General features: G+C 37.7%; 1 protein-coding gene across 3 annotated transcripts; it reads left to right on the plus strand.

Annotated features, from left to right (window-relative positions):
- BRDT (bromodomain testis associated) lies at nucleotides 1-24,456 on the plus strand. 3 transcript variants are annotated; one of them, XM_052666527.1, is made up of 20 exons: nucleotides 1-232; nucleotides 6,517-6,761; nucleotides 7,618-7,755; nucleotides 8,374-8,500; nucleotides 9,721-9,893; nucleotides 10,955-11,326; nucleotides 11,952-12,080; nucleotides 12,270-12,458; nucleotides 13,751-13,932; nucleotides 14,006-14,298; nucleotides 14,381-14,494; nucleotides 15,548-15,679; nucleotides 16,566-16,633; nucleotides 17,176-17,368; nucleotides 18,121-18,233; nucleotides 18,904-19,036; nucleotides 20,601-20,665; nucleotides 21,040-21,188; nucleotides 22,339-22,501; nucleotides 23,220-24,456. In XM_052666527.1, exons 2-20 carry the CDS (start codon nucleotides 6,522-6,524, stop codon nucleotides 23,286-23,288), a joined length of 3,042 nt encoding a protein of 1,013 aa, XP_052522487.1. In that variant the 5' UTR covers nucleotides 1-232; nucleotides 6,517-6,521; the 3' UTR covers nucleotides 23,289-24,456. The 3 variants fall into 3 exon arrangements, with proteins under 3 accessions (XP_052522487.1, XP_052522486.1, XP_052522488.1); XM_052666526.1 differs by having other exon boundaries at nucleotides 1-220; nucleotides 6,516-6,761; XM_052666528.1 differs by lacking the exon at nucleotides 1-232 and adding an exon at nucleotides 1,325-3,462.
- Nucleotides 24,457-25,795: the final 1,339 nt, after the last annotated feature.

A 25,795-nucleotide genomic window follows, 5' to 3' on the forward strand; every position in this document is an offset into this window, starting at 1 on the left:
GAGGAGCTGGGGGTGAACAAGTAACTGGGAGGGGACAGGACCAGGACCGCTGCCCCAGACTGGCCAAAGGGATACCATATGATGCTGTGCTCAGCAATAAAAGCTGAGGTGAAAGAAGAAGGAGGAGGACATTCGGAGTGATGGCGTTTATCTTCCCGAGACACTGTTACATGTGATGAGCCCTGCTTTCCTGGAAGTATCTGAACACCTGCCTGCTGATGGGAAGTAGCAAGTGAATTCCTTGTTTTCCTTTGCTTGTGTGTGCAGCTTTTGCTTTGCTTCATATACTGCCTTTACCTCAACCAGCGAGTTCTCACACTCTGACCTTTCTGATTCTCTCCCCTATCCCATCTAGGGAGAGCGAGCAAGCAGCTGTGCAATATCTAGCTGCCTGCCAGAGTTAAACCACAACACGTGAGTACTCTGGCATAGCAACTCATACTAATGTAGCCTTACACATAACTGTGAAAATGATTCAATGAGTTAAACAAACAGCATAGGGGAGTAATCTTCGGTGCATCCTTGCTTTGAATGTTGTGTGCATTTCTGGACTCTGTAATATAAAGTGGGTATTAAGGTCCAGGGGATGGTAGCAAAGCTGATAAAAGGGTTGGAGGGCATATCCTGTGAGGAGAAGCTGAGGACACTTGGGTTGTCTAATTACGAGAAGAGAATTCTGAGAGGTGACCTCATGGCACTCTGTGGCTTCCTGAGCAGGGGAAATGGAGCAGGAAGGGTCAGGCTCTGCTCCCTGAATGCAAAGGAATGGCACAATGCTGCACCAGGGGAGGTTCAGACTGGACATTAGGAAAAACTGCTTTACTATAGGGGTGGTCAAACATAGGTACAGGCTTCCTGGAGAGGTGGGTTTGCCACAAGCCTGTCAGTGTTCAAAAGGCATATGGAAAATGCTCTCAATAAGATTCTTCAAGTTTTAGTTAGGCATGAAGTGCTTAGGTAGTTGGATTTTATGATGTCTGTATGTCACTTCCAATTGAAATATTCTATTCTATTCTGTACTGCCTCTTCTGAGGTAGTAGAGTTATTCCAAATTAATAGTGATATCTGAGAGCTGAAATTGACCTATAAATTAAAGCACTAGTCATAATTTTCAGTTTTTCTGTCTTGCTGTAATCAAGAGTTGACTTCCATAATCATCTTCTGTGTGTGGGGAGCTTTGGTCCCCTTTGCTGTTTCCCAATGTTTCTGAAGTATTTGATACTTGTGTGGTTATGTGTGCTGTTGCAGTATTCACACTGTGAAGGGGTACTTTAAATATTCACTGGGAGAATAAAATGAACATGCTGTAAGTGATCACTTTAGGGAAATACCATTCAGTTATAATGAAGCATTCATTCACAAGGTTTCAATTTTGTTTGCATTTGGCATGTTACGAGGCTGACTGAACAGCCTCAGAGCAACAGCCAGAAACACAAAGTATATATCAATGTGGAGAGAGGGACGGGAAGAAAGTAACAGTTGGAAATTTGATTCATAAATGATCTTGTCTTACACATCCCCACAGCCCATATAATTCTGCAAATGCGTGCCCTTGTTTGTGTTCTGTTCCAGAGACAATATTCCTGCAATGCATTAATACGTGCATCAGCACCTCCAGTGTTGTTTCCAAACTAATATTAGGAAGTAATAAAACAGTAGCTCAGACATCATCTCACGAAACCCTATTCAGAACAGATTTAGTGGTCACAATGCAGAGATCTGCCACGGAACGACTATTTAAGCACTCCCTCCAGTGTACTGCTTCCACGGAAGAACTTTCCATACACAGGAAAATGTATGACAGATAGGAAGACTATAGGCAGATGCTGGCTTCTTAACTTCTCTATCATCTCATTTTATATGCAGGGATAAAGGAGGATTCTTTTTAGCATAGGCAATGATGAAAATACAGCTTTTTTCTTTTTCCACTTGGTACTTTCGTGCTACTGGAAAGATAAGGTTCCATTTTTAAGAACTTAATTCTGGCCCAGATGTATTACCTTCCTTATCACAAAGGATCTGATGTTTTAAATTGCTATTTAACATTGCCGTGGACTAGATAAAAGCATGATAGCCTCCATGCTTCTACATCAGACTGTCTCTTTAATTAAAAATCCACATACCACTATAATCACTAGCCTTTCTCCGCAGGACTGATTTCCTGACACCTTCTTCCTGTTCTACTCTCCTGCAGTCAGGGATCTTACCCCCCAGTTTCATATTAATTGCACATTCAGCAGCAAAGTTGCACTGTGCATATGACGAGGTAAACTGTCATGCTACATTCCACTGAAATGCTACTCCATCTCAGCCATTCCATCAGCCCTATAAAAACTGATAGTCTGGAACTGGTCAGATACCATAATTTCTCACCTGAATGGATGGTGTTATGACTGTTTTGGAAATAGGTACTGGGTGAGGACAGAAGCATGAAGGTAACCTCTTCTTTCTACTCTTTTATTGGCCTTTTCTCCTCTCTCCCTTTGGGAAAACTGCTGAATGCACTGTGACCCATAGCCAGACAGAGCCAGAGTTTGTAGCAAGCACTGCAACTAAAGAACCAGCGAAAAATACTACAATATTTTCCAAGGTCTTTTGGTTGCTTTTATTTGATTCTCAAAATATTATATTTAAATTAAACAAAAATATCCCAATGCATTCTCTTCTCAGTTATTTTAACATCAGATACGTGCCAGACAGAAAAAACTGAATTTTAAAGAAAATCTCTTAGTGATTACTAACCAAACTAACATAGTTTTCAAACACAGTGTTGCCACACTCATGAAGTTCTTCACAGAACAAAGGCAGATTCAAAGAAAGTTAAGCAATTGCAAATTGGAAACTAAAGAGAAAAATCTAAGACAACAAACAAGTACATTCAAGAAACAGCAGCTTCTCTTTTCTTTTGCCACTATTAGAATGTATACCAGAACCTTTTCCATCTCACTGTTTGCTATAGCAACATTTATATAATGTATTTACATTTAAAAGTCAGTGAAGAATCAGGAAAGCATAGGAAGGTATGAATATTATGGAGCACTTAAACAGATATGTTACTTCTGCATCCCTGTTCTACCATAGCCTTATGTGAATCAGAATAACCAATAAAACACCTTATTTTTAAGCTTTAGTCTGCAAACCACAACTAGCTTAAGTAGAATCATCCATATTTTTATATCCCTCCACCTTATCCTATTGATAAACCAGTATGTGAGTATGGTATAAAGAAAAACAACTGGTGTCTTAAGCCTTAACAGCTTACAAAACAGCTCTCGTTTTATACAAATAGTTTCCCAAATAGAATCTATCATAGACTAGGGTTACAGGTGTGCAGCTGTGTTGCTGACTAAACCAGAGGACTGAGTAGATTATAAAAACTTTTCTGTCCTTTCTTTTAAAGCTCTGTTCTTCCTTCTTCCCTTTGGTGGGGAGGCACTAAGTTCTGACTTTCCTAAAACTGAGGTAAAAATGATATCATCTGTTCTAAAGGTAGCAATTCAGCTTTGAGTGATCTGAGGTCTATAAGATAGACATTATGACAAAAGACGGAAGTCAGTGGTTTTTGTGACTCTAAAACCTAAAACCTAAAACTCTAAATAGAATGTTAAAATAAGAGGTTTTCTTCAATACTTGTTTATAGTGATTTTGATGAGATAATTGACTATTAGCTAACCAAAAAGCTGTTAGAAAAGCCTTGAGGAATGTTATTATTCAGTAGGTAGGATGCTAATGCTTATCTGAGCTGCTGCTTCTGACTAGGATGATATGTGTTCTACTTCAATAGACATAATATTGAACTAAAGCAAGGGAAAAGCATTTTTTTTTCTTTTCCAGCAAGTTAGCTAATGCTCTCTCTCAGAGATCTATCAGAGGTAATAAATATTACTTTCTTTAGAAAAAAACAACAACAAACTCAGAAGAAGCTTGAAGTTTAGCTTATTTCTAATGTGGTTCTTAGAAGATATGGTGTCTTGCTAAAAACACTGCTTTCCATAGTGATATAATACATAAAAGCTTTCTACTCTTAAACTGTATTGTAGGGCTAAAACCCTTCAAATTAGTCCTAAAAGAGATATGCAAGCTTTCTCAGAGATTGCTGACTTTGGGGTCTGCCTTTGCACCTCAAGAATGCACAGGGTTGTGAAGGGGAGGCTTGAAATCAAACTACCTAGCTGGCTACAATCTCATCACACTCTTGCTTTAAAATACAAACTCGAATTTTACTTTTAACCAGTGTGTTATATGACCAAAGTGAAGAGGGGTGAATACAGGAAGAGGTGATTCAAGTATAAAGCCTTGTCTCTCCTTTAGACAATGCAGTCACAGAATCACAGAATCGTAGGGGTTGGAAGGGACCTCCAGAGATCATCGAGTCCAACCCCCCTGCCAAAGCAGGTTCCCTACAGCAGGTCGCACAGGTCGGCATCCAGGCAGGTCTTGAACATCTCCAGAGAAGGAGACTCCACCACCTCCCTGGGCAGCCTGTTCCAGTGCTCCGTCACCTCACTGTAAAGAAGTTCTTGCGCACATTTGTGCGGAACTTCCTATGCTGCAGTTTCCAGCCGTTTCCCCTTGTCCTGTCTCCACTCACCACTGAAAACAGTCCGGCCTCGCCATTCTGCCCCCCACACCTTAGATATTTATAGACCTGGATCAGGTCCCCTCTCAGTCTTCTTTTCTCAAGGCTGAACAGACCCAGTTCACTCAGCCTTTCCTCATAGGAGAGATGCTCCAGGCCCTTCACCATCTTCGTGGCCCTCCGCTGGACTCTTTCCAAGAGATCCCTGTCTTTTTTGTACTGGGGAGCCCAGAACTGGATGCAGTACTCCAGATGAGGCCTCACCAGGGCAGAGTACAGGGGGAGGATCACCTCCCTTGACCTGCTGGACACGCTCTTTTTAATGCACCCCAGGATGCCATTGGCCCTCCTGGACACAAGGGCACACTGCTGGCTCATGGCCAACCTGTCATCCACCAGGACGACAGCCAGTCTTGGCTCTTCTGTTGGGATAGAAGTTAGATTCTACACTATAAATTAAGGTGAAAAAAGCCAGGCGCCTGGGCCCAAGACATTATATGTATTATGTATGCAAAGCCCTGATGCTTTGGTTTCCTTTTACTTTGATACCAATACCGTTAATTGAAAGATACCTGCATTCCGTAAATGATGAGACTGAACACATGGGGGAGAAATGAGAACATATCTTCAGCTTCAAGAGCTGTTGAAGGCTTGCTTTTAAAAGCAGAAATAAGAGCAAAGATGGAAGTATGTAACATGTAATGTCTCACAGAGTGTTACAATTGTAAGGGGGGAACATAAGACTGTATCCTAGGAGTGTGCTGATTACAGTAGCTATTTAGTTACTTAACTTCTTCAAAACTTCCATGAAATACTTCACGCAATGATCAAATCAGACTCTGTGTGGTTTTTTTGGTTTTTTTTTGTTTTTGTTTTTGTTTTTTTGTTTTTTTTTTTTTAGCAGAAAGAAGGACAGCTAGAGAGAGTAGAGTAACACTTAATTTAATGAATGAACAAAAAGCCTGGATAAAACAAGTGCTAATCTTAACATATGAGAAGTGGCCTTAATGCAGAGAGGGAAACCAGACTCCTAGCTTAGTGTCTGGAACACAATGACGGACTACGAGAACAGATACGAACAGGAAATCATGTAATCATGTCTAGGGCTTGCTTAGCCTGCTACTGGTGTTATCCAATCTAAAACATGGCCTCTCTGTCCTTCTTGTGCACCTTCTTGTGCACCTCCATATTCCAGCATAGTAACAATTACCATAGCTGCTTACTGCAGTTTTCTCTCTCTCTCTTTTTTTTTTTTTTTAATAACGTAAAAGGAAGGGTGGGGAAGTTAATCTTTCATAATCCTGTTGTATACAATAAAGCCAATGCACACTGGCAAAAACAAAACAACAAAACAACAACAACAAAAAAAAAAAAAAAGAAAGAAAGAAAAAAAAAGAAAAAAAAGAAAAAAAAAAGTTGCTTTTCAGGCTTGTGTAGATGTACACTGTTACAGACTGTACTTTTAAGATAAAATGTTTTATTGGTGGTGACAGGACTTTTCTGAGGTGAGTTTGGCAGAGATGCATGAAGAAGGTAATGCATAGGTGTTACTTTGTGCTAGATGAGACTTGTGTACTCTGTAAAGCTGATTCTTAGGTCAACCTTTTCTGTAAGACTCCATCTGTTGAGGTGAGGATGTAGAAAATGCCTTCCTAGACTTTGATCGATGAACCCCTGAGGCAGCTTATTCCCAGGGAAATCTTGCAGAACTCAGCAAGCCTTTTTTAATCCTTTTCAAATGTAACTATTTATAACTTAAAGAACTGAACGTGGTAATTCGACACATCCAACTGGATGCTGTAAAACAAGTATGTTTCTGTTAAATCATAACTGTGTGTCTGTAACTCTATCACTGACAACTCACAAACAGAATATGAACACACCAAGTGGCAGTGGATCTAGATGTCTTTACTGAATAGCAATTTTCCTCCCTTCAGGTTAGATGTGTAATGAAGATCTTGGAACAAGTGGATGTATGTTCTTGCTGAAGATGTCTCTTCCAAGCCAGCGTCATTGTCTTATTACTAATCCTCCTCCACCAGAATACATAAACAGCAAAAATAGTGGGTGTCAAACAAACCAACTTCAGTACTTACAGAGAGTGGTCATGAAAGCCATGTGGCGACACAACTTTTCCTGGCCATTTCATCAACCTGTAGATGCAGCAGCACTGAATCTTCCTGTAAGGACTGTTTCAGAAATAGAGTATTATCCCATGAAGTATTGCAGTATTTGTGAATTAATATTAGAAATCTACTTTAGCATGATAACTGCTTTAATCATTTCCAAGTACAAGAAAACTATGCTTTCTCTTGCTGATTAATACTGAGTGCTGCATCTTTGTTCACTTTCCTTTCTGAGACTGTTGCAAATCAATATTTCTTCAAGGAATAAAAATGCTTACATGGGCCTTATAGAGCTTCCTGATTTTGGTAATCTGTGCTGTCTTTCTTCTAATTCCCCACTAATTGAACTGTGTTTCTTAATACTGAGTATAGTGTTTTTTCTTTTCTTTTTGACTATTTTTTTAAATGGGAAGTTGCTAACCTCTTTCTAAATACTTTGTGATGAAAAAGCAGATCTGATCCTAAAATAAATAGGCAAATCTGGATCCAATTTGATGCACTGCACTGTGATTTTTGCCATGTACAAAATCACTAGCACATTCCTGGACTGAACACAAGGTCTTGTGACAAGAAGTCTTAATTTAGGTATCTTTATACTCAAATATTGGATCACCCCAGCTTTTTCAGTCAAATGAAAACATCAATAATTGACACAGCATTCCAACTATTTCAAATTACCTGGAAGGTACTGCTTATGGCAAATGAGTAGAAAGGTGTTAACACCGTGGTTTCTCCAATTCTTTATTTTCCAAACTAGGTATTTTTACTTCTCTCATGTCTGAGATTAATTGTACATAATGTGCCATGAAACATAATGCAGTTTTTTCTCTTGCAATCTAATTTTTGTAATTGTGTCAGAATCATCATGTCCTAATATTCAAGAGATTTGCTGTGATTCTTTGAAAAACACAGGATTACTACAGTATTATAAAGAAACCTATGGACCTGAGCACAATTAAAAAGCGTCTGGAACATAATTACTACACAAAAGCTGCAGAATGCATTGATGACTTCAAAACCATGTTCCTGAACTGCTACATATATAACAAGGTAAGTGAAACTAACACCTCTTATTGGTAATCAATTGTAATGAAAGCCAACGAGTCTGAATTAGTGGATACTTCTAACTACCTACAGTACTTGTCAATGTTTTCAACGTTTCTTGAAGCTAGTTCCATTTGAAATGGGAGAGGGCTTTGCTGCTAGGTTTAACTGAAGACAGAGGTGAGGCTTAACTTGCTGCTAACATCTGAATGCATAGTTATCATAACATGAGGGTTCTGCTGGCGAAACTTCAAGGTTTATTTTGCACAGCTTACAACACAGTGTAACAGCCAGACAAGTCCAAGGTTAGTTACTCTGAGGCATGCTTCTTATTAACTTAAGACACACTAACTTAAGCTGAAGTGTGAGTATCTCCTTGAGCTTTGGCTATGCTTAAGTATCTTTGAGCTTTCTTCAGATCATAGGAATGAATAAAGGGTGGGGGTGGGGGTAGGGGTGGGGGAAAGGGGCTATTAGATAGGGAACAGGGATGACTAGTGTCTCTCTGATACAGGTGACGTGTTGCTATCTATTCAATGTAGACTATGGTTAGTTGAAAAAGTAGCACTTTATTACTGCAGCTTTTTCTCCTGCACTCTGAATGCTATCAACTATATTTTGCAGCCAGGTGATGACATTGTGTTTATGGCCCAAGAACTAGAAAAAGTGTTCATGCAGAAAATAGCACAAATGCCATCAGAAGAAATACTGATGCCCAACAAAGGAAAAAGAAAAGAAAAGCTGACAGAAGGTAATGGCTTTGTGCTGAATTGTTAACATTAAATAAAAGCTGGGAACAGAGAGTCCTCTGTAACTCGTCACAACTCAGCACAGGAGTAGTTGGGATGCTCTCTATCTTTCCCAGAATACACTGGACCAGTAACACTACTGCAAAGCTTTGGCAGATTCAGTGCAGCTGTAATGTTGTAAAGGAACTTTCTACTAATGAAATGTATTTAAGACGAGGGAAAAACACTCACCAGAATGAGAACTGACAACACCATCAGTAGTGCAACAGCATAGTTTTATATATGAAACAGTGCTCTTGACTGAATCATATTTCTTGTGGACAAGACATCTCAAACTAATGAGGAAATTACGTAGTAGATACTACAAATTACATTGGGAAGCCTAATTAAAATGGTCCAGGAGATTAGCTTCAACTCATTACTCATCTTTGACCTCCTGTGTTGTCTTAATTGCTCTTGTAACCTGCTTCATTACCTTGAAAAATGTTTCATTTGAACAAAATTCTTCTTTCAACACTGCCAGACAAATAAATTTATTAATAGAAGTGGACTATTTAGTGTGTTGAATTGTACGTGCATCCCAGTGGATGAATTTGGAGGCCTTCAAGGTAGACTCCCAAGTGGGCCTGGAACTGATGTCAGTTGCTGGATCTATGTTAGCTCTAATGAAAAGATGTTGTACCTTAATAGGAAGCAAGTGTTTGTTGAACAGGTATAAGCAGTTCCCAGAAATTTTGAGAAATGCATTGGAAACTGAGCAGATCTTAAATTATGACAATTATACACTCATAAGTCAGTCTTTCTCATACTGAAGCTGTTTAAGACCACTTATATCCTTTACGTACACAAACATGCAACTTGTATGAATTTTGAAGTGTTTTAAAGACTATAATTTCACGTGTATGCAGAATGATTTAGTATTTTCTCTGCAAGTACTTCTCTTTTCTTACAATATAGGGGGCTTAGCATGTTGTCTATTAAATCACTTCTCTGAGGTTAATCCGCAGTTTCTTTGATGCCAACTATCCATAACTTGACACAGTGCTCTAGCTGAGATAGAGGAGTTGAGTAGAGGATAAAAAACATTGCTCTATATATCAAAGCTTTTATTTGTACTTGTTACTTATATAGTTCGTGTGTGGAAGATGTATTATTTAAAACTGTCCACTATGATCAACTGCACTATTTAAGGCATAACTTAAAACTTTTTAAAAATAACCAGAACCTCAGCAGCCAAACAGTGGGACTTCATCTAAACAGAGAACAAGGCAGAAACAACATGAAAGTGGTGAGCAGCCTACAGATATAACTCAAGAGCTACAGAAGGCCACACCACCTCCTTTGTCTGCAGCTCAGCTGACTACTTTAATGCCAGCTGCCATCCCTATCACAAAAGTAAGTTACCTCAAATAACTTTTGGAATGAAAGGTATTGAAATCACTGCTCCAGGCATGAACAGCAAGACCAAAAAAGTCATGTTTATTGCAGGATCTCTTCAAAACTTCTATTGTGACAGAGGATAATAAGAGATCTAATATATATTTTAGGTCTCTGTTAAATAACTGGGCTACTATTATTTCTAGAAAGCATGCAGAAATTGGAATGACTGCTTGGTAGATGTTCATTTTTTTATAAATATCAATTGAAGATTGTTTTTCCTCAAAGTAAACTAAAAAGCTCGTTCTCAAAGTGTATTTCCACACTTTTGCAAGTTTTGCCTTGATGTAGGAATTCTTTCCTTGTGATCCAGATAAAGGTTTTAGTATTGAAATAAGATTTTTGTAAGTTCTATTTAAAAACTTCTCATGTTTTCAATTAAAGTGCTTGAGTTCCCAAAATAGCATATTAGTTGAAACACTAACTAGCTGGGAAAGGTGTTCATAGCTCACAAAAGCACTTGTTAATTGCTGTATGAATTGTATGTGGATGTCTGACACTTCTGATCAAATGAACAGGCTTGTATGGGCTTAGCTTTCTTTATCCATTTCCAACAAGGTCCTCTTACAGTGTATATTTACATTTACTACAGATCTGAACACGAACGGGCAAAGCAAGTTCACCTCCTCTAGACCAAATACCACTTGGGGTTTAAAAAAATTGTAGACATAAATCGTTCTGCCAGTTTAACATAAACTGCAGTAACTTTTTTTGCTTTCCATAGTAGTCACTTGAATATTTCATAACCTATTGGTTTCTTTCAGTCTTCTCAATTGGCTAAAAGCTACCCACAACCTACTTCCTTCCTTTAAACTTAAGAGTAAGCTTGATGTTGGTTCATAATGTATTGCAGATTCTCAGTCTAAACTTGGGGAAATACTATGTTCTTTTGGTTTTGATACTTGTAGAATTCTTGACACTTCTGGTTTTTTTTGTTTTTTTTTTTTGTATGGTTTCAAAGCTGACCTCCCACTGTTCTGGATGTACATCTTTTAAACTTAAAGATTTCATTTTTCTAGACAAAAAAAGGTGTGAAAAGGAAGGCCGACACTACAACTCCTACTACTTCAATACTCACAACAAGCAGTGAATCTTCTGCAACATGTAATGAAAGAAAAACTGTTAAAACATGCAAAGGTGAAAATGAATGTATGATACCAAAGAAGATTCTGAAGAAAGGCTTACCAGATTCTCAGCAATCACCTAGAGTTCTTAAAAAGATTCAGTTGTCAAAACAACTAAAATATTGTAATGAAATTCTTAAAGAAATGTTCTCAAAGAAACATTCAGCATATGCACGGCCTTTCTTAAAATCTGCAGATGTTGTATCCTTCTCACTTGGTGAGAAAAAAGGGATCACCAAATGTCCTGCAGACTTGGGAACCATTAAAGTAAGTATGTTTTAGAGGGGATTGGACAACTTCTTCACTTAAATAACTTGTGTAATCATGTTGGATTTTAATAGCACTAGCTGAAAAAGTCATGAAAGCTGCTTTTCATTTGAAAGAAATAGTTTGAGAGAACAACTGCTCTGCTCACTAAAAAGCAACTGTTTACTGAAGTTCTTCAGAGCCTCGTGGTGACTATGTACATACTGGCTAATCCACAAGCTAATAGCAGTAGTGCTGAGAATTAGCTTGAACAAGCTAATAGCAGTAGTGCTGAGAATTACCTTTTTAATCAGGCTGCTAGTAAAGCATATTAAGTCTCTTTCAGTCTGTGTGATGCTGTTGCTAGTGTTATACAAAACAAAATGTTTCATATTGCCTACTTCTGCTTCTGTCCAAACCCCTTCAACCTCTATAGTGCCTAGAATCCTCAAGCACTGGATATTTGTGACACCTTTCACCTTTTCTGTGAAAATTAACCCTCCTCCAGGTGGATACTGGTGGTCAGTAGCCTACAAATACTAGGCAGATCACTCTGGGACTGAGTTGGTTAGTCAATTTATACCAAGGCTATGGAGCCACTTTTAAAGTTAATGCCTAAACTTCTATTCACTTTCTTTCCCCCTAGAAAAAAATGGATAATTTTGAATATAGAGATATACAAGAATTTGCCACAGACGTTAGATTAATGTTCATGAATTGCTACAAACGTAATTCTCCAGACCATGAAGTGGTTGCCATGGCAAAAAAACTTCAGGTGAGTTATTTTTGAAGTCAGATTTGAAACAGAAAAAGACTTGAGGATTTTCTTGGTCATTTAGGCCCTGATGTACCATCCGCTGTGATCAGCTCCTCCGATGTGTAGTTCTAGAAAACAAACAGGAGCTTCACAATGCTTTGAGAAATCTGAGATGTTTATTTGCTGTTCCTAAACAAAATCCTTTAGGATGTTTTTGAGACTCACTTTGCCAAAATTCCTGATGAACCAGCTACAAGTGTTCTTCTGCCACAGCATGCAAGAGAAATTACAAAAGCTTATTCCAGTGACAGCAGCAGTGATGACTCCTCAGAAGAAAAATCATCTGAAGACTTTAAAAAGGAGAGAACAGTGTACCTTGCAAAACTTCAGGAGCAGGTAACTACTAGGAGTCAACATCGTGATTGTAATGTCTCTGGTAATGCCCTTGCAATTGTCTATTCTAAGGCTTAGCACCAAGAATCAGTGTTTACAGGACTCTACAGTCACTTGGATTTTGAAAAACTAAACTTGATTCTGTTTGGAAGTACTTCCAAACATTAACAATCTGCAAGTGCCTCAGCAAATACAAAATGTTTCTATTGAAATGTCATCTAGTGCTCTTGCCTAGCATTTTTTTTAGATAAGACATGTCTTTTGAACAAAAATAAGACTGTTGCCATGATACCATGGATGACAGCATGCAGGTACTCCACACACAGAGTCACATGCTTCTGAACGGCATTTGCTTCATTTTATACGGCTAAAAAGCTCTCTTATGCTCAATCTGTCAAGGTGTGTTAGCTCCTTTACATAGTCAGGAATATGCTTTTGAGACACATAAAAGCAAGTCATAAATTCTATGTTAGAAAGCTTAGTATAAAATAAAATAAAGTTTTTTCAACTACTGCCAACAGCATGAATATCATAGCTATGTCTTACTATCTAACAGTGTGATAGTTCTAATTTTTGCCTGAAATAACAAGTCAAGCTGCTACTGTATCTATAATCCAGGGAAGGAGTAAGTTTTGGTTCTGCTAGTCAAATAAGGAACAACTCAGCGTTCATTTCTTCCCAGAGTAGGACATAAAACATGAGTTCACGAATATTGGCCTGAAGATAACTAATTCTACAAGACAGCCTCACCACAGTTAAGTATTTCAGTGTGGTTGAAAACTATATTCTCAGTCTAATTCCTCTTTATAATCTATTAGAGGTTTAAATAAACTTCCTATAAAGCTATGTCAACATGTGATACAAAACAGCTAGCTGGGAATAAAGTACCTTGGGTTTGCAGATTGAAGATGCCCATGCCCAGCCCAGCTAGCTCAATGCAGTAATCACATGAAGCATTTACATGCTTCCCAAATGCCTGAAATTGAAGAGAAGCCGCTGGACAGTACTACAGTGAATTTCTTATTTTGCTATTTAGTTTTCACAGTTTGTTGGAAGATGCATGCTCTTAGACAAGCCTGCAAAAAAAAAAAAAAGTAGCTTTATTTTCTAATCATCTTGTCTGTGACTATTTTTATTTTTTTGAATAGACTAAGATGTTTAAAAAACAAGTCTTGTTTGGAGAGCAAACATTAATATCCATTATAAGCCAGAGATCTGATTTTTACATATAGAACCAGTTCACCATTCCTATTACATTACTTAAGACTCTCAGCTTTTTATTTTTCTTTTGATAGCTTAAAGCTGTTCACCAGCAGTTGCGGGCTTTGACCAGAGCATCCTTACCTAGATCAAAAAAGAAAAAAGAGAAGGCTAAGAAAGAAAAGGGGAAGAACAAGGAAAAAGCTAAAGCAAGCCTGATTCAAAAAAAGAAAGATCTAAAACACAAGAAATCTAAGAAAAAGCAGTCTTCAAACATGTAAGTGCGGGGGACTTGTGTGGGTGTAAAATTATTTTAAACTACAGTTACTGCAGTAAATTTCTTTTTGCAGTCAATCAAAGAAAACCATCCAGCAGGTCTTGTTGGCACATAAGTCAGAAGATGATGATGGTGCCAAGCCTATGACTTATGATGAGAAAAGGCAGTTGAGTTTGAACATAAATAAGCTGCCTGGAGATAAGCTTGGGAAAGTAGTCCATATAATACAATCAAGAGAACCATCACTGAGGAATTCTAGCCCTGATGAGATAGAAATAGACTTTGAAACTTTAAAGGCTTCAACACTCAGAGAATTAGAGAAATACGTGGCAACCTGTTTGAGGAAGAGACCAAGAAAGCAGCATGGTATGTAGAATAAATTATGTTTCAAAAGAACAAACAGATCAATTCTCTGTTTTGCTGAGGTGTTAACTCCTATCTCACACAGCCAAAAAAGCAATGAAGTCAAAACAGCAGCTTCTTTCTGAGAGGAAACAAGAACTGGAGAAGAGACTACTGGATGTCAATGGTCAGATAAATCCAAAGAAAGAGAACTACAAATGTAATGTGAATTTCATTTATTTGCAACAAAAATCTTGAAGTGTCAATTTGGCCTGTGTACTGTTATGTAAATGGAGACTTTTTCTTCAGAATATTTAAGGTCTTAGACTTCTCTTTGCTAGGTTTTAAGATTGCATTTGCTGGTGTGACACCATAGGAACAGGCAGCTACTTGTCCTGTATAAAACCTCTTCCTTATTTCTCCTATCTAATCCTTTAATAAAAGTAAAAATAACATTTTTCACTTTTGCAATAGAAGACATGACACAAACTTTACTAGCCCCATAACTGTCAGGCTATAGCTGATAGCCAACACTGAATAGAGAAAGCTAGTTGAATGACTTTAAAATATCCTAGAAATAAAAGCTACAAGAAGCAATTAAGTTATTAACGTAATGTTGGGTGAAGATGGAGGAGGCAGGCTAGAAAATATTTTAAATTGGTATTTGGCTTCATTACAAGGGAGAACTGAAGCTAGCATTTAGCAAATGTGTGTCTAAGAAAATAGGGATATTGGTATAGGCTTCTTGTTTCCCAAGCTTCCACTGGAGAAACAACTTCGAGGAAAAGCTTTTTTGTCTGAATAAGATTGTAAACTAAGCTTAAGCTAACCCTGCGGATGTAAAACAGTCATACGGTGAGGAGGTGGCAAAAGATAATTCTAGATTACACATAGTGTAGGAAAGAGGAGAATCAACTATAGCAAAGGCCTCAGTATGCAAACCTGGCAGCACTAATAAGCACAACCAGACTTAAGAGCAGGAAAAACTATGGTGGAAACCGTGCTTGAATTGTGTCATACAATAGCACATATCTTAACCTAGTTTAGGCTTGTAAGTTGTGTGTTTGCAGCTATTAATTGGCTATTTCATTTATCCAAGCCCACCGCTGATAAATCTCTGTTCTATAAAGGTCATGAATCTGCTGGAAAGATGACAGGGTAATGGTAGAAGACTAGCAGTCATATGGGAAAACAGCCCTTACAAAGAAGATCCTAGGCTTGTAGATGAAGACCTACTGCAGGATGTTTCAAAGTCTTCCTTTTTATTCTGCAGTTGAGAGTAATGCTGAGTCCAGTATTAGACCAAGCCGACTGAGTGAAAGCAGCAACACTAGCAGCTCCTCGGACTCGAGCAGCAGCACTAGCAGTGCTTCCAGCTCCTCAGACAGCAGTGACTCTGAATCGGGTCAGAAAGCTTCCTTTTGTTTCTGTCGGGGCAGAATATCTGTCTTCCTAATTTGCACCTATTGCTCCAAATGCTTACCAAGGACTTAAATAATTCATACAGGTTTCTTCTATGTTGAGGACTCAATTCTAGATGTTATTAAATGAATGTCTCAAAACTGAGTTAAAAATGAATAACGAAACTAAAATCTGTTAGAAAGAAGTCTGTGTGTCTGACAGAGACCTGACCACCAGGCTACAGCTTACTTCTGTGGGTTTTTGCATTGCCTCTCTCTTTTCTTTTTCTTTTTTTTTTAAACTACTAATTGAAAGTTGAACTTATTTTCACTGTCTGGTCTGCAGTACCAGAGGAGCGTTATCTTATGGGTAAGGTTTTGTTCCTAAGCCTAGGGACAAAATGGCCAACAATGCTGGCTGGAGTGCCAAAATCTGCCAAGGTGCTTAAGATTTCTCACATTTGTTCATGGTGTAGTGTGGTGCTGTAGCATCATGATGCTGGAATTACGCTTCTCTATGTGGAACACTTCTTATTCTTCCGGGGCAGAGTAGATCCTCCCCCACATTTGAGTGGTAGGCATCCGTATGAGGCAACAGCCTTAAGTTAGATGAATCCCACACTTGCCCTTGAATGCAGAAAAGCAAATAGTGGAATCACTGAGGGTAGCAAAGATCTTGATCCTGCAGGGATTTGTACGTGTTAAATCTGGGAAAAGTTCCGTAACACATCAAACTGAAGTGTGCAAGATAAGACCATTCCTTTCCATGTGGAGTTTGGCTCTTTGGGTACACACCCATCTTATGACTTGTACATGTAAATAATGCTACATATGCAGTGACTTTCTTTTTTTCCCATTCCTCTCTTTCTGCCCACCTCACTGAATTTACAGTTACAGGAACATGCTCAGAACAGAGTGGAATGATGCAAAACTGCCTAACTTCTTTGGAACAACCTAAGGTAAACTGACTGTTGTGGATATAACTTTTCATCTCAGTAGTTAATTGGTACATCCGACAGTATTGGGAAGTGCACAAGATAAGCAGGAAATAATGAACATAGCTTGAATACTACTTGCTCTGTAGGACTGACTCAGTAATGTAAAATCTACTTAATAAAGGTATATTTTGCTTTTTTATGGAAGATGAGTATAAAAACTTCTGAGATTTTTACCCATTATGAATACTGGAAGTTCTCTGCTGGATGAAGGTGTGGAGAGGACAGAGAATGCTTCCTTCCTTCTCTACCACCACCAAAAGTCCTTAATAAAACTTAATAATTGACAACAAAACACAAAGTGATGATCTGGTGGGCTTCTATCTATCAAACCAAAGCAGGGGATTTTACTCCACCGGGATTTGTCAACTAAACTCTCATGAACGCCACACTACAAAAGGACTACTGCACCTGAAAAATGCTGTAAAGGGAGGGAGAGAGAGAATCAAACAGTTATTAAATTAAGATTTTTTTTGAGCATATTAATTAGTGCCTTCTCTTCACAGAGAACATCACTGTGCTTACAGAGAATGCCCTACAATGCTGTTCTGCAAGTACAGCCCTCATCTGTTGCTAGTAGCTTGCAAAACCATGGATCACCAGAACCACAGCTGTTGTCTCCCATTGTGCTACAGAAGCTTAAGCCTTTACAGAGTAGATCTCTTAAATCAGCAGAACAAAATGCTAAGTCTCCCTCAGGTAACAACTTTATGGCAAGAATCATGGCTATTTGAGTGAACCTTGAAGAAAGAAAGGTGGTAGAATTGGTGTTCACACTGCTCAGTAAGCTTATCTTGAAGTTTTGGAAGTTATTGGGTGAGTAATAGCGAAGGTTTTTACATGATATGGACTAATTAGGAGCATGGTGTAAGCAAAAGTATGTCAAATAGGATATAGTTTGATTACTCTGGCGCTAAGACTGGGATAGAACACTATTAAAACAGAGAGGTTCATGCCTCCCTCCCTCAATGAAGAGAGCCAGCAACTGGAGGCAGTGATGCCTTAATGAACCTAAAGTTACAGGAAGTACTTCAAGGCAGGAGTTAAATGCTTAATTTTTTGCCATCATTGTTCAAGTTAACATATGAAGTACTTATTAGCTGCACTAGCACCACAGGCCTTCTGAACTGATCAGTTATCTAAACATATCAGCTATAAGTCACTACGAAATGTGATTAAGAAACTGTTTTCTTTCTCTTCAATCAGAAGGTGTCAATTCAGACACTCCTCAGTTGTTTAGTAAAAGACAGCTGGTAGTTGATAATCTGAAAAAAAAAAAAAAAAATTAAAACCTAATAAAAAAAAGTCATAGTGCAGCTAGGTAGTTTTGCAGTTGGTAGCTACAAAGTAGCTAGGTAGCCTTTGTAGTTGGCAAATCCACAGCTCTAAACAGTGAGATGCAGAACTGCAGTGTGTAGGTTCTGGGAAACCATTCACCTCTTCTTTCTCAGGTATGCTTGCAGATGTATGTGCTTTGCAAGATACTTCAGTCAAGCAAATGCCTCAGACTGCTCGAAGGACAGATCAGCCTTTTGATATCCAGTGTACACAGGCTGTTCCAGAGGTGAATACATCTCTCCAATACATTATTTCAAATAACTATTTTAAGGCATATCTATTTCTTTAAATTGATGTAACACTCCAGTCTTGAGTCTGATGCAAAGAAAGCCACTTTAGAACAATAATAAAACATTTACCTAAAAGCCCACTAAATATGTGATTCTTATCCTTCAATAGGAGCATGAATTCATTGGACACAATATAAAAAGGAAGAGTTTGGCATTGACTGAAGTGCATCAACTTTATAATGCACTATAAGACTCACTTATTCTCGTTTTCAGTGCTGAAGTTTAAATTCAGGTAGTCCTTGTAGTCATATATGTCAAAAGCTCACCTGTAAACCTACAGCTGTGCAGAGAGATGAACAATTCATACTGTGTGTTCTTGCTCTCTAGAAATATCAAGCTCCAGAAGCTTAACAAGAATCTAGAGGCTTTTTCTTTCTGTGAAATATTTAAACACCATCTCCATGCTCTTGGAGAGCATGCTGCTTAGGAGGGCCTCTGCATAAAGAAGCTATTGATGTCATTGCCACAGCATGATCTCTTCTATCTTTGGATACTAAACTGTCTTTCTCAACATGGCTTTGAACACATTAATACATTATCATATAGCAAGAACTAACATGTTATCAGAGTATGTTTTGAAGTCTAATTTCTCTATTTCTCTTCTAGGTATCCAATACAACCTTCCCTGCTGATGATGCTGATGGGACTAAAACTGAAAAAACATTAGTTAATCTAGATGAAGTTCAAAGCAAGGCCAGTGAGAGAGCCGCTGATTCAATATCTATTAGCCAAGAGCAGAGTATGTACTGCCATAATCAGAACCAATTGATTTAAAGGCCAGAAAGTTAAATGTCTATGAATCTGTCTTGAAGAAATAAAATGTTTAACACTTGTGCATGAATCAGTTGACAAAACACTTGCTTTTATTTGCTGTGTTTTTGGTGTGGGGTTGGTTTGTTGTTTTGTTTTGGTTTTTTTGTTAAGGAAAAAAATGTTACAGCTCCTTTCTCGTTCTGCACTAAAATACAGAAAGCAAAACGACTTAGTACTGACTTCAGAAAGTTAACTAAAGATAATTCAGTATTCCAGAAAGCTTGAGAGTGTTGATTGAACCTCCAGTCTGCACAGAATTTTGCTGGTCCTCGATTGTTTTCTGCTGATTCTCGAAGGCAGCTCATTCCCTAAGAGCACTTTATGCTTTTTGAGTAACTATCTCCAGTTTTGTGATGAGGATCTGATAGTAAAGTGATGTCAAGTAACTGCAAGTTTATTCCATGAGATTACAAGTAGGCAGGTCTCCAGAAAGCTGTATTCCATAGCAGAATGTGTCAGGCTTCATGCATATTGCAAACTCAAGACTGCACAGCGAGGTACAGAGTGCCCTCACTTAAATCTGAGTGTTACTAGACACAATTACTTGGGTTTTGTTCCCTCTTCACCATTCCTTGCATATGATTGAACAGGGTGGGAACAAGCTTTGGCAAAACCTAATTGAAATATCACAGATTAGTTGCTCAACTCTGGACAAAGGATAGTTCTTCTACTGTACTTAAAAAAAATAATAAGAAAGAATTTTAAAATGTGTAATAGGTGAATCAAATAGACTTAACTTACTATATTCTGCCCCTTTGGAATTTGAATTCCTGTCCTGTGTACCACATATAGCGCCAGGATTGTGATTGTTTCTATACGTTGAAGGGCTGGGAAAACAAGCAGGAATGAATGAAGCTTACTGCTTCATGCTCACAGGGTTAGCAGGGGGATGCAAGCATAGCCAAAACTATCGTCTACTGCTTAGCCTTTAGTCTTAAATTTTGACTCTGATCTTTCATTTAATTTGTCCTACTATCTCTCCTTCCCTTCCTCATTCAATTCTGCATGTGCAGACAGCTTTGGGGGAAGGGGAGCGGGAGGAATACAGGAACTATTTCATGATTAAACTGCCTTTGAGTATGTGTGAGCTTCAGCATTTAATTTTGAGAGGAGCTATCTGACCCCTTCAGTAACAGTGGTGTTTGACTGTTCCTGCAATAATATGTGTTCCAGCCATTCTTAGTGTTGAAGAAAAACTTTTTTGTTAATAACTTCTTCTGTAGAAAACTTGAGGGAAAAAACAGAATGCATGTAGTTGAATTGAACTGCACCAACCTGCAGAACAGTGGTTCCGTTCAGCATGAATATTAGGAAATGCTACCAGTATTTGGGAATGTTTCTGTCATTTTGAACCACGTGATTTAATTTTGAAAATTCTGTAGTGTGAATTAAGTCATTTTCTAGATTGACTAAACAAATTATTTTAATTTGAGGTAACAAAATCCACAAAGTCTACATGAATAAAAACCCCATTTTTATTCTTCCATCAGGTCATTGTAATACACCTAATGGTACAAAGACTCCAGAGACAAAATCCCAGAGTTTTCCAGAAAGGGTAGGTGCTGTCTTGTGAATTCATGTTTTCTAGAATTAAAATTAGAGAAGTGAACAGAAAGAACTGCATAAGAGTTGCAATTGCTACTGGTTATTAAACTGCTTTGCTAGAGAATTTCAACACTGAGGAAAACATTGAAAAAATGTACTGAAGTCTGCTTAGATTGCTTTATTTGCTCAAATATTCTTAGAAAAGTGAAGAATTTTTTGTTGTAGGTTGTCTACACTAAGTTCCCTGAAAACAGCATTGTGCTAATGTAGGAACTAAGTAGAAAATGGGTAATTGAAGTGAAAAAAAAAAACAACTTTAGTAGCTGTATTATTGCTACTTCCATGTTTCCTCCCACCCCCTTTTTTTCTTTTCAATAATTTTAGGCCGCAGGAATTAAGAACATAGACTCCTGGGTAAGCTTGTGCAAAATGATGATGCTTCCAGCTCCAATAAAGTCATCTGCAGAGAGCTTCAAGCATTTCAGGAAAGTAGCCTTACAGAAGGCAGCTGGGCAAGCGCAGGAAAAAGAGAGGTTTGTAACAACATATGCTTAAACATCAATCTATTTTTTTGCTTATATGTGTTCAATCTATGTGCGTGGTCTATCATCTGGATAGTTGAATAATTTTGTGGGCTAAATTAAAGAAGAATTAGCTTTGGACTGCTTAGGCAATGCAATAGTTGTCTTTTTTGTTGGAGCACTCAGTTCCTCTGGGCATGATCAGAATTCATACCTGCACTCAATACATTACTTTTCTGTATCTATAGTCAAAAAAATCCCTATCTAATCCCTATCTAATTGATATCCAAATGGACAAGTAGGATAATCTTCAAGGATAATCTTCAAGAAGTTGGTGCTAATGTAGCTAAAGTAGTGCCAGTGTGAACTACTTTAGACAGTAAAACTCACATTCAGAATGGTCTATCTGGAATCCTGCCATACTGGCAAGTAATGCTGGATCTTGCTTAAAGTCCTTCCCCTCCCAGAGGATCCTTGTTTAAGCACTACTGCTTTAGCAGAACTTAGTATAGATAATGGTGCAGCCTACACCTAACAGTTGCAAAAGCATCCATCTCATTCAGCAGAGCTTTTCTTCCCCACCAGCATGCACTATAAGCAGCATCAGTTTCGGTTAGTTGCTTACATAATCTGACAGTCCCTCTTTGAACTCTTTCATATCTTCTATAAATACCTCTTTGTAAGTTTTCAGTGATTCATATTTACTAGTGCATAAAAAGTTTTTTTCTGGTTAACTTCTGCATCGTTTTTAATGCAAGAGAGGTATCTGTCAAGTGACATCAGAAATCCTTGTCTGAAGTTAGTGAAATAGAACTCAATTAGTTTAGAAGGATGAATTTGGAAGCAAAATGTCCAAACTAACAGAAAATTAATCATGTATGAAAGAATGTGACTTCAGTAAAAGTTTTGCATAGCATGCATACAAATCCTGTGTGCATATAGATTGGAAATAGAACACAAGGAGCCTTATCTTACTACCACATAAAAACTGTGTACACTGTACTTCTTGCAAAGAGAAATTATCATAATTCATAAAATGGAACCACGTACTATGTACTAAGTTCGGATTTATTTGCAGAATTCTGTTGAGTTGCACAGCCTTGTTACAAAAGAAAATAAAAAGATTTCAAGCCTGTACTTGTTTCTCCTCCATTCTCTAAAGGGTCCCTAAAGGCACAGGATTGGATGCCATGGTAATGAAAGACTTTAAGCCCCCAAAAGAAGAGGATATGAGCAAACAATTGCCAGAAGCTCAGCAACACCCTCTTGCTCAGGACCGTAACTTGGCCAGAAAAATGGAACAAGAACGCAGAAGGAGAGAAGCAGTAAGTTGCTGACTCTTTTTGGTTAATTTTGTTTCAATTCTAGTACACAACTGAGAGAAGAAATTCAGGTCCTTCAAAGTAAGAACCTGAACAAGTAAAAACAAGATAACTCTGCAATCTGAAGTTAGACCAGAAAATAAAATAGGATGATTAAATAAATCTGTAAGCGGCATAACAAAAGAAGTGCTCCTATTATTCATACAATGTTACAATAATTGCATAACAAAATCAAATTATTAAGTAGGCAGAGATTCCCCTTTAAAAAGTCAAACCTCAAGTCTTTGCAAGCTGCTCTTCCTCTTCAACATGCTAACATACAACATGTCAACAAAAGTGCGCCATACTGTAGTACTCTGAAATACCAACATGGAGCCTTTCAAAAACTAACTTACTGGTCTTATTGGTATAGATAATGAGTGCTCTTTAATTGCTATTATGCTTTAGGTTAAATGTTTCTAAACCAGTTCAATGTACAGTATTACGCAGTTTGGCTAAGATCATAATAGACCCAGATAAAATCTCCTGAAGCTTTCATCTTGCTCAGCACTTTTCAGAAGGACTTGAACAGTATGCATAAGCAAACTTGTAAAAACACAGGAAGCATACACTTCTTTGGGAAGAAACTTTGTAGGTTTTCATTAAATCTTAATATTTGTCCTGCATAGTATTCATTACTGCCTGACTGCTCTGAGAAATACACTGATTTGCTTTCTTGCAGATGGCTTGTACAATTGATATGAATTTGCAGAGTGATATTATGGCAACTTTTGAAGAAAACCTTGAATGAAAATGGTCGTTAATGTAGAACTTAACTTTGGTACTACTACTGACTATATGACTTTGCAAATATAATAGTTATGAGCTTAAACACTAAAATCACTTTAAAGAGCATGCAAGCCCCTGTAAAATGCTTGATGTGGAAAGCTTGCTCACTGGCATCTGAAGCATCACATGATAGTTTTGTTTCTTGCTTATAACATATATATGATCTAGTCTTCTATGCAGTGGGATACTGTTGTACTTCTGATTACAGTTCATATTTTGTACTTACATATGCATGATTTTTTCTAATCCTTCAATCCATTTTTTCAGAAATGCTTCAGAATCTGTTATACAGTCCACAGCCAAATTCTCTTGGTTTTACTAGTCAGTGCAGTAAATGCACAACTACAGAAACTACTTCAACTCAAAGTCTTGCCAGCTAAATGATTATTATTAAGACAGTCATTTGTTATCATATTTGAACAAAATCTGGGCTGTGACAAAAGATTTCATAACAATAATGATTTCTACAGAGTGTGTAACATTACTTGTGATCAGAAAACAGTACTTCCTGGAATTCTAATTTCAGTAATAAATCTAACTCATTTGCAAATCCTATATACTTGCATGCCTTACAGACAAGTCATCTTCTGTTTAATGTATTTTATGTTAACATCAGTGTGCAAGCATGTTTGCCAGATGATTCTGATTTTTCATGGAAAGAAATTATCTAAAATACTCCTCATCTGGATCCAGTTTGAAGGCCTTTCTGTTTAATGCAAGATTTTAATAATGTTGAAATACTTATCTGAAGTAGAAACTAGTCTAAAAGATCTATATTCCTGTTGATTACATACAACTTTCTCAAACTAAGTACTGGATTAATTAGACATTTCTTTATAGAATTAATACCAAAATACAGCAAGCACTATGGAAATGTTGGAGGAAGAGTCCCCCTTAGGATAATCTGGTTTAGTGATCCCAAATTTTTTGGATCGTGTAGCCATTAGTAAAAAAAGAGCATGTACCAGATATCCTTATACATTTATGAATTATGTACAACCATACAAATATTACATATCCTAAAAAACATACACAAAGATGGAAATTAAAGGATTAAATAAACGCTATTCTAATTTTTTCTTCTTTTGTTTATTAACAGTACCAAAAATAAATTTTCTTCCTGCACCTCAGCCGATTGTCTTGTGCATTCTCCTTTGTAGGCCACAGTCCTAGCTAAAGTTCCCCTTGAAACTCTCCCCATGGGGACCTCTGGTCTGTCGAGTTCTTGGATCAAAGCTGAAACTGAAGGGAGCAGACAGTGTTGTAGTGTGCTCTGCTACAGACCACCCAGTTAAGTGGACAAGGCTTTCCACGAACAACAGAATTTTCAGATAAATAAAATAAATTACAAAGCCTGCATAAAAACAGCAGCATGGGTGAGGAGACAGCGCTAGCCCCAAAATACCTATTTTGCCTTAAAAAGCTATTCTGTATCTTTTATTTCTGTCACTGATGGAATGTAGTATTTATTAACTTGTAGAAAGACTGTATATTGACAAATGCTCAAACTGAGATATTGCCACTTGAAACATGTATGGAAGTACTCTTACATCAGCTCTGTGTGGATGTATTCTCATCTGCCCACCATGTGGGAGATCTCAGTACTTGGCTAGGAAAGAGATTCTGGGTGACATATGGATTGTAATACACAGGGATACTGTTAGGATGTTATGTTTCCATTCTGCATCAAAAGTGATTTAGCCCTGCCTTCATTTCTAGTTTATACATCATAAATAACTTTCAATTCTGCAATAAAATTACAGTTTACATTCAGGACTCTCTACCTTGCCATTGCCTGGACATGCTTTCTAATGCGAGTTGAAGATGTCTTGCTTTGGAAATATGTATGATGGAAAGCAGAAGGGTAAATTATTATTTGCATTTCACCTGTTCTATATAGCTATGATTGCATCATTGATGATATATACAAGTTAGTGCTCTTGCCCATTCAAAATTCCAGCTCCTGTAACAACTTCTCTGCTTAGAGTTTCACCTTCTCTGGTAGGCCTGTAGAGGTAGAAGTGAAATTAGCCTTCCCACTAATTGTGATATACAGGTAAGAAAAATCACACTAGGATTTCACACTACTTCATACTGTCACATACTGATGATTTTAAATCACAATGTCAGCACTGCTAGTGCTAATCTGATAAACCTGCTCTTTGCAGTCTACAAGAGGATAATCAGTTCCTCCCTACAGAGAGAAGCTTGAGTTCAGAGGAAAGGGAGATGGCTTTCAAATGTGCGTAGCAAGTCTATAATTTCTGTCTTATTCTAGAGCTGTCACCATTTTCAAGACAATACAGCTTGCACACAAAAACTGACTGAATACTCTAAGCATTGCTAGTTACCTGACTATGCAAATGTGTGTAAAGTTCTGTTTCACTGTGTTGCCTACAACATTTGTGAAAATAGCTTCACTAATGCACCATTTCTATACCAGCATCTGCACAAGCATATCACATCTAA

The sequence above is a fragment of the Tympanuchus pallidicinctus genome, unplaced genomic scaffold (genome assembly GCF_026119805.1).
Source record: "Tympanuchus pallidicinctus isolate F22 unplaced genomic scaffold, pur_lepc_1.0 scaffold7, whole genome shotgun sequence".
In the NCBI taxonomy this organism is placed as follows: domain Eukaryota; kingdom Metazoa; phylum Chordata; class Aves; order Galliformes; family Phasianidae; genus Tympanuchus; species Tympanuchus pallidicinctus.